We start from the raw sequence: 11,953 nt of genomic DNA, 5'->3' as shown, positions 1-11,953 counted from the left end.
AACTAAACAAGTTTGTAAAAAGGACAAGATTCCGGATGGTCACGCTACAGTCCATTCTACCCTTTCTGGGCAAGGACAATTGGATGTGCTCCGTGGACCTTCAGGACGTGTACTGTCACATCAAAATTCACAGGCGCTCCAGAAGGTTTCTCCGCTTTCGGCTGGGGGCCAGTCACTACCAGTTCAGAGCCCTGCCCTTTGGTCTCACTACAGCCCCCAGAGTGTTCACCAAATGTATGGCAGCGGTTATGGCTCACCTGAGGCGTCAAGGATTCCAGGTGTTTCCATATCTAGACGACTGGCTCCTCACCACCACCACCAGGCATCAACTTCTTCAGGCCGGAGATTACACCATTCACATTTGCAGAGGGCTAGGAATCTCTATAAATTTCGAAAAGTCTGCCTTGTCGCCTTGTCAATCTATTACCTTTATAGGCGCCAACTTGGACACCGTGCAGCTCTCAGCAAAGTTAACAGATCAAAGGGTCTTAGATATTCAAAACCATGTCCATGTTCTGCTTCAGAGCGACAGAATTCAGGCCAGGTATGTCCTGAAAGTATTGGGGCTCATGGTGGCCGCCATCACACTTCTTCCTCTTGCCCGCTTTTACGTGCGTCTTCTACAGTGGATGCTTTTCGCCCAGTGGTCTTTCTAACAACTCCCTATGCACCACAAGATCATAACTCCAATTTGCAAAAATCATCTGTCTTGGTGGATGTTGTCCCCTCAAGTCCATCAAGGCAGATCCTTTATTCCTCCCTCCCCGGTCGCCACGGTCACATCGGACGCCTCCCTGATCGGGTGGGGGGGGCATTTTCAGGGCAGGACAGTCCATGGCAACCTTTCGAATGCCACCTGCACATAAATGTCCTGGAGATGAGCAGTGCTTTTGACGTTGCAAGCCCTCCACGACTCGCTTCCCCTGGGGACTATTGCAATCCGAATGGACAATATGTCCGTAGTGTGGTACATCAACAAGCAGGGCGGAACCAAGTCCTATCCCCTGTGTCGAGAAGCACTCAGACGTTGGCAGTGGGCGATCTCTTCTCAGCGGTTTCTGATAGCAACGCATATCCCCGGGAAGTCCAAAATCATAGCGGACAGGTTGAGCAGAGCTATTCTCATGCCACACGAGTGGTCTCTCAAACAATCTGTGACTGAAGAGATTTTTCAGAAGTGGGGTCTTCCTTGCTGCGATCTTTTTGCTGCACCTCAAAACAGCAAATGCCCCGACTTCTTCACCCTCTTCCCCCTTCCAGGCCATCCCCCCAGAGATGCTGTAGTCCACGATTGGCCTCTGGGACTTCTTTACGCCTTTCCACCCCTTCCGTTAATATCACAGGTAATTTAGAAAGCAACCGCCTTGAGAGCCAAGATGATTCTCATTGCCCCTTATTGGCCTCGACAGATATGGTTTCCGTTCCTGCATCGTTATTTCTTGGAGCAGCCTTGGCATCTGGATCCAGTGCCAGATCTTTTGGCCCATCAGTCGGGGCAGCTGCACCAATCCCTCCATTCTCTCAACCTCACTGCTTGGTTGCTCCACTTCCGTCCCTAGCCAGGCTTCCTATGATTTCAAATCCCGTCTGGGATATCATAGTAGCTTCCCTTAAATCTTCCACCAGAAGGATCTACACTAGTAAATGGCAACGTTTTTCCTTCTGGGCAAAGGCTAGAAATATAGATCCGTTCACTGCTCCAGTTCACTCGGTCTTGGATTTCCTAGCTGAAATTTTTCATTCAGGATCTTCATCCTCCACAGTAAAAGTTCAGTTGGCAGCCATTTCAAATTTTCACGTAGGCCTGTCGGACTGCAGCATCATGTCCCATAAGCTTTGCAAAGCATTTTTTAGAGGTGTCTTTTTACTCAAACCCCCGATCAAAGATCCTCCGCCACAGTGGGATCTAAACTTAGTTTTAACATCCTTGATTCTACCTCCCTTTGAACCTGCGGCTTCCTGTTCATTGAAATTACTTTCCTGGAAAACACTCTTCCTGGTCGCTGTTACATCTGCTAGGAGAGTATCTGAACTTCATGTCCTCTGCATTCGTCCTCCTTATTTAGTCTTCCACAAAGACAGAGTTTCTCTAAGAACGAACCCCTCTTTCATACCCAAGGTGGCTTCGCAGACAAATTTAAATCGATCAATTGACCTCCCGGTTTTCTTCCCTAATTATTCGAACAGGGTGGAGCAAAAACTGCATTGTCTGGACGTTCATCGTCAGCTCCGATTATTATTTGGACAGAATTAAACAAATCAGGAAATCTGATCAACTCTTTTTTATCTGCAGAAAATAGGAAAGGCCTTCCAGTATCCAAGGTAACCCTGTCTAGGTGGCTCTCTTCTCTGATCACATATACTTACCATCTCAGAGGTAAAGAATTGCCTTCTAGGCCAAGAGCCCATTCAACCAGGGCGCTAGCCACATCAACAGCCTTTCAAGCTAGACTACCAATAGACACTATTTGTGCAGCAGCCACATGGGCTTCTCCTCGTACCTTTGTTTCACATTACAAATTGGACATGGCCTCCAGAAACAGGGCAAATTTTGGTTCCACCGTTCTCAAGAGTCTGTTCCAATGAGCCACCCAGGATGAAGGTGCTAGGGACGTGGTCCCATCCAGCAAGAATGAAGGCGAGATTGACAACTTAACATTGAGAAGTTATGTACCTACCATAACGTTCCATGTTAGTTGTCTTCTCTTGCCTTCTTTCTTGCGTCCCGCCCACCATCCCCCTAGCCTGGATAGACTGAGAAGATTTCCCCTTCTTTGAAGGGTCCTGATCTTGCACTTTCAGCCAAATAGCTTGTCCTAGGGTAACTACAGCTTAGATAGCGATCCTTTTGGGGTTATCCTTTTTCCTCCTCCTCTCCAGTTGGAGGACTATATTGCCTAATGTTTCAGCTACCAAACGAGATCTGGGTAGTTATCGCCTAGCATCATGGGATATAGGGTTGCCTCAAGCTGGTAAAATTAGCTCTCGAGCTTTAGTAAGTGGCCGAGTCGGAGCCGAGGTTCGGCTCTGAACCCATCTAGCAAGAAAGAAGGCGAGAGAAGACAACTAACATGGAACGTTATGGTAGGTACATAACTTCTCATTTTCTCCTCCTCCTAATAACCATTGGGTACAATCTCGGGAAGAGTATTTCCAAATTTCCCATAGTTAATGTAAGCGCTTCCTCTAGTCTCTCATGAAAATAGGCCACTGATTTGGTGGGACTAACCTTGTCAGGAAAAGTAAACCGATAACTAAAATAGGTCTCGGCACCACTGTAGTGACGCACCCACAATTTATGCTGAGGGGTCATCAAATTTCCCTCCTACGGAATGAGGTTTGCTATCATGTCTATTTGTTTTAAACAAGATGAGAGACTTCCATCCCAGTGCAGATCTCAGCAGTTCACTATGTGATGATTTGGATGATTACCCTGCAAAGGTTTTATACTCATGCTGCCTCAGTTAACTTAGGTGATGATGATGGACAATAATGCATGCCTTCTATCAGATCAGTATCTGATGTTAAAATAGGAAATTCCTCCTCACTGAAAGGGCAGTATAACTTTCAGTACAGTGTGTGGCAGTTTAGTCTTAGCTACTCAAATGGTGTAGGAAATTCCTCCTCACTGAGAGAGCAGTATAACTTTTAGTACAGTGTGTAGCAGTTTAGTCTTGGCTACTCAGATGGTGTTTAAGGTGCAAGTTGTGGTGGAAGAGACTTTGATGGGAAAGGATCTTCATATATTTCCTTATTTATATTACTCTTCTTGGTGATGTAATCAGAGGACTGCTCGAAACCACCCTTGGCTTAGAGGAGTCCCTTGATGTACTCCCTCGGTTGGGGGGGTGTCTCCCTAAATTTTAAGATAATTCTTTGAACTTAACTTAGAAAGTTTGCTTTATCATGTCAGAATGAAGGTACATCTTTCCTGCCCACAGAGAGAATCTAGGAGGGGAGGGGTCATAGCTGTTGCATGTTGGTGGGGGATACTATGAGAGGTCTTTGCTGTGACCCTAGTACTTCAGGGTTTGATGGTAACCATGGACTTTTGAGTGGTAGAACCCCCCCCCAGCTCATTATGGACCTTCTCTTCCTGAAGCAGAATCTGTCTTGGATCTTTGTAATGTATGCTTCATTAGGGGAATGAAGAAACAACTTCATTCCCCCAATTATTCAGGGAATTGACCTCCCAATGAGGGGAGCTACAGCTTAATCACTTGAACATGCCACCAATATTTCTTGCACTAAATGCTTTTTAAATCGTGCTAAACCCAAAGTCCATCCTGTTTTTGCCAAATGTGTAGTTTATATTGGTGTACATGAAAAAGCCCTACTACTCCTTTGGAAAGAGGCAATATGTTTGACAGTAAGCTATACCAGAGGCTTCACCCTTCTTGAGGTTCACATTTCGAGTGGTGTGAACCTGCTGATAGGAAGCTCACTGATTTTCTGCTTCAAAACAGTCTTAAATTCAAGAGTCTTCTCTCTCCAGGGTCTTCTAAGAGTATGGCTTACTAGGGATCAACCTCCTCATCATCCAAGTGAATGCTGTCTGATACCTGTTCATTTCATCAATGTGAAGGGGAGAGCATGATAAGCATACTCTTTCTTTTAGCAGATATGTCATCAGTGTAAGGGGGAGATCCATGGTGAGCAGATTCTCTCTCTCCTGTAGTAGATATGTCACCAGTGTAAGAGGAAGATTATGGTAAGCACATGCTCTCTCCTGTAGTAGATGTTTTCATCCGAGTTCTTACCTTATTACAAAAATCAGAAAAGGCAGACCAAGCATTATCCTTATTGCCCCATGGGGCCAAAAGAGGTACAGTTTTAGATTCTTTGGGTTCTGGCAATGCAGTATACTGTGTTGGTGCAAGCCTTCTTCCCTTGATTCTCAAAAGTTATTTCAGGGACCTGTATGACTAAAGTCTCAATTTTTCTACTGTTAAGGTACATATCTGCAATAAGAATAAACCCATCGTCTAGTGGTGACTAGTGTAGTGCTGCTTCATGAGGGTTCTGTGTCTTCATTCATCTTTGGAGCAGATGACTCCTTGGGTCCACAGCTTAATTGACATGATTGCCTGTTACCTGTTTAGACCTGCTTGTTCTGCTGCTGAAAAATTATTCTGTCAGAAGACCCTTTTCTTGTTAGCCATAGCTCAAAAGATCTCAGAGCTTCACTTTCTTAGTAAGGGAACCAAATCTGTTTTTTACAAAGATTGGGTGTTCCCTGTGACCAGCCCACATCCTCTCCCCACAGCAGTGTCAGATTTGTCCTTAAAACAGTTCACTCCAGTCGAATGCAAACAGGGTAGAAATAGCCCTTCTTATACTGGACATGCACCGCTAGCCCACATTCAGTCGAAGTGTGTGCATTGAATTCAAACAGGAGGAGGAGTTGCTGTGTGTCGTCAAGTAGAGGACTAGTAGCTTGCTGCATTACATTTTGCCATCAAATTGTTAACCTGTTTGATGTCACAGGATCTGGCTTCTGAGCTTTCGCTTATTGCAGTTGTGTGTTTTTGCCCATCCCACAAGTTTTTTTTTTCACTGCTTGGTAACTTGGGATTCTTACTAATACCTACTACAGTAGGTCTCTAAGGTAAGATGCAACAGATCTGACTTATTTGATTTTTATGGGGCCATATGCAGAGGGATGCTTGTTACCCTCCTGCTGTCTTGTCTCTATCTGACCAGTCCCTGCATCCAATGGCTGCAGTTGAGACTTTTAAGTCAGGCAAGTAGATATTTACATATCTCTGTATTCTTGTTGTTTTTTTCTTACTCAGTGAGCTGAAGTTGAACTGAGTAATGCAGGGATTTTACATCTTCTGGCCCATTAAGTGACATGATGGCATGTGCAACAGGGGGTAACGAGTCTTTGAGCATGTGGACCATAGAGAAAATTATTACCAAGATGAGAGCAGCATCAAAAAGTCCCAAGTTACTCCTTCCAGCAGGCCCCATTTCAGATCACCTGATAAAGTGAGTACATCTTAATTGTGTTGTGCACCTTCTCAAGGCTTTGCTTTCATGTTCAAAAAATGTTTTGCTAAAGTACTTATGTCAGCACTGGACATGCACTGATTTTTTTCTCTGCTTCAGCACTGGGCATGTACCACATTTTTTTTCTCTGCTTCATACTGGAAGCAAACAGGCAACTCAGTTTTGAAGTTTTCCATATAGAGAGAACATGATTAATTATTCAAGTAGACTTGCACTAATCCTAATAAATTGGCATTGGCTAGTGCCGTGGCATAGAGGGATAAAGCCCTGACTATAGCCCAGGCAACCCAGGATTGATTGCTCGGCCTTCTGAGGTTCTGTAAGGGAGGGATGGGCAGTTGTTCCCTGTGATAATCCCTGGTGGAGGCTGGGGATGTTGCTGTAGGGGCATGGTCCAAAGAATGGAAAAGGTGGTGGAGCAGGCTGAGCTGCTGTGGAGGTGGAGTGATGCGCTTAATGTCTCCATTGCAGACCTAGCCCTCAGACATTACTACTTGATTGCAGGGTGGGGGGAGGTAACAGTACACCTTAAAAGGATGGAAAAAAAATAGATGAAGGTTGACAACACAAACCCCAACCCCATCCCCTACCAGGTTGCTCTTAGAATCATTGCTAATCCTAGCCAGAAATGGAAATGGTCTGGTGTGTGACAAGTGGCTGGCAGATCCATTGTTGGGCATGGGTCATTGGGGTATGTCATAGGATGAAGCAGGAGAGAAACACTGTTGCCAACACATTTGAGAAATACATTATGTTGGCTGCTAATGCAATGTTTACCTTTGTTTGCTAGCAGGTCAGTAAACAAATGGGAGTACTTTGGACAGACAAACAAGTATGCATTGTTGCAGGCTGTTGACTAAGAATTTACTACGATGGTGATATACTGAAAAGTAATTCTTGAGAATCTAGAATAGATTTTATGTAGTATATACTTTACAAGTCTTTGCGAGTGAATAGGATAGTCTGCATACAAGTAAGGATATTTTTTTTGTACTGTTACTCTCAGTACTGGCTAAACATATTTTAGTCTTTCTGTGCGAAGGTCAGGATTCTGTCATCCCGTTTCATATCTGTTAGTAAGCTGTGTATAGGCAATAAAATAAAAATGTCCATACTTTTCAAGGTAATGCCATAGTGTCCTATAACTTCATCCCTGCGGTATCAAATAGTAGACAATGTGTGGGTCTTCAGATGCATTTTGTGTGTTGCTGCGTATAGAAATTTTTATATTTACATGTTTGTTGATGAATTATGAAGACATTTAAAAAAAATGTAAATAAAGAATTATGAATACATTTAAGATGGAAATGTAAATTGCCTTCTTTTATAGTATTTGTGTAGGTGTAGGTAATAGAGATGGTCATTTTTTTTTCTTTTACAATAGAATGTGTATAAAAGTTTGTATTCCAAAGTAGATTTATGTTTTGGTTCTTGCTGTTTGATATTTGACATCTTATTAGACTGGGGGCAACACAGTGGTGCAGTGGTTAGTGTGCTGTCTCACAGCACTTTGTTCTCTGGTTTCTAGCTGGATTGCCTGCCATGTGGAGCTTGCTTGACCTCCATTTTTCAGTGTGTTATTACCAGGTTGTTTCATTTCTTCCAAAATTTGAAAGGTATGCATAAATGACATGGTGGTGTTTTAAGCTGTTGGGTGTCTCTGTGTGTCTGTGCGTCTGTGTGTGTTTCCTGCAGTGGACTGGCATTCCTTATAGGACTGGTTTCATGTTGCCTACTTCTTGCTAGGATAGCTGTGCCTCCTTTGTAATCTTGAATAAGAAGTATTTTGAAAAATTAATAAATATGTGCCTCCTTTATAATCTTTGGTGTTAGGTGTGGGCAAGTAATCCATAAGCGCTCTTGACTGCCAGGTCTCTCATTTTATATGAAATCAGTCATACAGCTTCTCTGTTACTACTGTCATGATGATATTTTCTTCCAGCAGCATGTATACTTTCTAATTTGGGTAGCGTCTTGCATGCATTGTGTTCGAGTACTTCGGATTATGTTGTAGTATTACAGGTCAGTAAGAGAAGTAATATTGTTCCCCTGTACTCTTCACTTATCAGACCAATGATCGAGTACAATGCCCCATTCGGGATGCATCTCACCCGACATCTGCAGCAATTGGAGAGACCCCAAAAGTTCCTCACCAAAAGGATAAAGGGACTCCAAAATCTGTCATATGCTGCCAGATTGAAGAAACTCCAGCTCTATTCAGTCGCATACAGTCTGCTCAGAGGTGACATGTGCCTGACATACAAGGCCATGTCCAACCCGGAATTAATGGACATGCTCCACCTCAAAAATCCAAATCCACCAAAACCACTAGAGCAAGCGACTTAAACCTTAGCACGGATATAAATAGGACGTGCTGGAGGGATAGATTTATCACTCAGAGACACAATGCTGTGGAATAAAATCCCGGTCCATGTGAGGCAGAGCACCTCGCTGACTCTGTTCAAGAGAAATCTAGACCTGTGGATGGGAGATCGAGGTTTACCCGAATCATCTCTGTGTCACTGCTGGACAGAGGCACAACAAACTAATGGGCACAGTATTTTTTCATATAAGGGGTGGCGTAAGCCACAAAAATTTGGGCTAGGCTTATAAATGCCTTAGGGCAGATAGCCTAGTATAAACCTATGAACCTATAAATGTGTACAGGAAGTTTAATAGTAATTGGAATTCATATATTAGTAACAGAAGTAGTAATGGTTTCATATTTTTTTCAGAAAGTGGAGAGGAAGCATGCAAAAGGATAGCACTAAATGTTGGTGACATTGTATCAGAAAGTACTGGAGGTGAAGTCCATGCTGACAGAATGGTTACTGATCATGAATCTCAGAATCCAAGCAGTTCTGCATCCAGTCAGTCAGAGAAGCTGTCACAGGAATTGCCGAGGGATTTGCCAGATTATGACACACCATCCACCAGTTCAAGCAAAGAAAAACATTTGGATGGCTTACAGTCCTTGAAAAATAAGAGCGAGATGTGCAGAGACCATGCTGTGGTAAGTTTATCTACCACCAGTTCAAGCCAATTTGAGTCCATTGCGGATACACTTTCTGTGGAAGCTCAATACGAGACGCACAGAGAAAATACTGTAATGAATCTTTTGTCTTCCTTACCATTAAAATCCGTTTCACATTTGTCTGACTTTTATCAAAATATACAGTCCAAAAGTCACGCCACTTCTGCAGCTTGTGAAAGAAACCAACCACAGGAGAAGGTGAAAGTAGTGGAAAAGACTACGTTACCTAGAAATGAACAGGAAAATGTACAAGAAGTGGCAAAGAGTATATTACCCACAAAGGAAACTGCTAAACTGTTTTGCAGGTTAACTCAAGAAACAGTCAAAGAAAAGCAGCCGTTCTACAACAAGTTGTACAAAGCTGTGGCTTGGAAGCTAGTAGCAGTTGGAGGCTTCAGTCCAAAAGTAAATTTTGTGCAGGTTCTAAACTCGTGTGTTGAGTCTCTCAAAGCAACCTTAGATTGCTTTTACATTCCACTGAAAGAGGTTGCTGATTTGCCTCAAAACAAATGCGCTCAGGATAGTATAGGCTGTGAGCTAAGATGCAAAGCTGTTTACTTGGGCACTGGTCGTGGGAAATGCAAAGATGATGCAAAGTTAGTTGCCTCCAGAGAGGCCTTAAAATTGTTCTTGAAGAAGAAGGTTATAGTAAAAATTTGCAAAAGAAAGTATCAGGGTAGTGAAGTAGATGACTTGGTCTTGCTGGATGAGGATTCAAAGCCAGCCATCTTAGCTCCTGCACTAAGAAATCCTCAAGAAGTATTCCAGAATATAGTGTAGGAACTGTTTGCTGGTTAAAAAAATAAAACAGGAGCAAAAATAACTTGTGGTATTTACTGAAGCAGACCTATAATGAAATTCTTCCTTGACATGTTTTATTGCTTCTGTTAACAACAAAAAGTGGGCACATGTATATTTTTTAAAGTTTTACACACTTAATTCTGCTGACCATCCTAGTTAAATGTTTTACCCATCTCTGAGCAATAGCTATTGAAGACCGATCCTGCTTGCCTTATCAGAAGATGCATATTTCTTTGCTAATTGTATTTAGAGATATCATTTTTATTTTTTTACTAAATTCTATAAGCCTTAGTGCTATATAGTGTTCTCCATTAGTGTATATTAGCTGTTACTGTGCCCATCAATAAAGCAGGCAGCTGAAGTGCACTGAAGTTCAGCATAATCTTAAAAATAAAATATAGGTGTACAATATGCATTTAGTGAGCAGTGTTCTTAGTTTTCTGATCATGCTCTCTCTTCCCAGAAAATGGTAGAAATGTTTATTTTATAGTTTTTAAGAGTTGATTTAGCATTCTGTTTTGTATTTTGTGTTCTTTTAAATTCTTTCTGAACTTCATATTTGTCGTCCGTATCTAAGCTTTAATGTAAAGAAAGTTAACACTAGATACCGAAAATGCCTCTTGTTTAAAACTCCAAACTTAATTATATGAGAACTGGACAGCAAATGATTTTTTTCTGTCAATAAATTTGAAGGATGTTTGGCTGAAAACGAAGTACACTCTTGGCTGCAGGAAAAACCTGCTATCTGCTTTTATAAGTTCTGGTATAGATCAGTCTATCAGACTGAATGGAGTAGAAAAATGCAGAGCAGAGTTGCTTTCTTTGGTATTTGTGTGTGGTTTGTTATGCAGTTTCTTAGAATATGAAAGGAGTGAGGTTTTAATGTGATGCCATGAATCTCATATTTTATAAATTATTGATACCATAGTCAAGTACTGTGATTTTTTTTTTTTTTTTTTTTACATTTATGCATTTTATTCTACTGAAAGTATAAATCCTTCTCACCATTGGTGGTTCTTCCTCAAACATTATATAACATGTGTAACTTGTTAATTTCGCCATGCAGTCACTGAAATTCACATGAGTACAGAAAATACATAAGAAACTTTGACTAGAGAGTCATAAAATCAGGATGGTACAGTGGTACAAAGGTTATGGTTTCTTCCCTACACTGCTTGGTTCTCTGGTTCATTTCTCAACTGCACATCTCCCTGTATCCATGTTTTTGTTTTTTTTTTTTGGGGGGGGGGGGGGGGTGTAGCTTGTTCTCACATCCAAAAGACATGCCAGTAATTCAGTTGACAATTTGAAATTTCCCATAGGTGAGAATTTTGTCTGTACCACATGAACTGGCATCCAGTCCAGAATTCTTTCTAAACTTTGCCTCCCTAGCTTTCCAGGATTGACCCCTGCTCCCCATAACCTAAAACAGGATAAACTGATATTTAAAAATGTATGAATACTATAGCAATAATCTGGTCTTTGTTTGCAGCTTGGGCTATTAAAGATGGGCTGTCATGCCTTTTCATGTATAGATTGGGGGGGGGGGGGTAGTCCTCCATCTTGCAGTTTGCATAGTACTAGATAGCAATCTCTTTGGATAGCAGTATTCCTGCACATTATAAAGAAGACTGATCAGACTACTGCAGGAAGGAAGTAACTTGGTTTATTCAACCACCTGGAGTTCACATGTCCTGTGACTTTCTTAGGAAGAAAACCTACTGACTGCTGTGTTGGGGTCACTAACAGTAGATAAGTTTTTGTTGTCTTGACCATCTTTCATAAATTAAAATATTTCACTTTGTTCTGTTACATAACGGAATTAAATTAATTAAACATGTTATTCTCTTATTCAGTGCTCTGGACTTCTTAATACAACAAACTTTGAAAAATGTTTGTCAGTTTTAGTTTTACTGCAGTACTGTGTTAGAATCTGTTCTTAAGTTTAAACTCTGTTTAAATTTTGCACTAGAAGGTCATGATCCACTCTTTAGGAAATCAGGAGAGAAATCTTACTGGTTATCAGGTTTAAGTAGTACTTCCAAAAGTGTTTCTTCTGGTTTTGAGGTTTGTGTTAATCGTGACAGTATCCTCTGCTTAGTTTCA

General features: G+C 41.8%; 1 protein-coding gene across 3 annotated transcripts in view; it reads left to right on the top strand.

Moving 5' to 3' along the window:
- The window catches only part of LOC122794278 (CDKN2A interacting protein), a 280,153-nt gene extending 268,455 nt beyond the window's left edge, over positions 1 to 11,698 (top strand). For all 3 annotated transcript variants that reach the window (XM_044062552.1, XM_044062551.1, XM_044062553.1), the window contains exon 3: positions 8,748 to 11,698. In XM_044062552.1, coding sequence (XP_043918487.1) covers positions 8,748 to 9,826 — 1,079 coding nt within the window. In that variant the 3' untranslated portion in view covers positions 9,827 to 11,698. The remainder of the gene's footprint in view (positions 1 to 8,747) is intronic.
- Positions 11,699 to 11,953: the final 255 nt, after the last annotated feature.

The sequence above is a fragment of the Protopterus annectens genome, chromosome 2.part1 (genome assembly GCF_019279795.1).
Source record: "Protopterus annectens isolate FY-2018-M chromosome 2.part1, PAN1.0, whole genome shotgun sequence".
In the NCBI taxonomy this organism is placed as follows: Eukaryota; Metazoa; Chordata; order Ceratodontiformes; family Protopteridae; genus Protopterus; species Protopterus annectens.
This window is presented reverse-complemented; position numbering and strand designations above follow the sequence as displayed.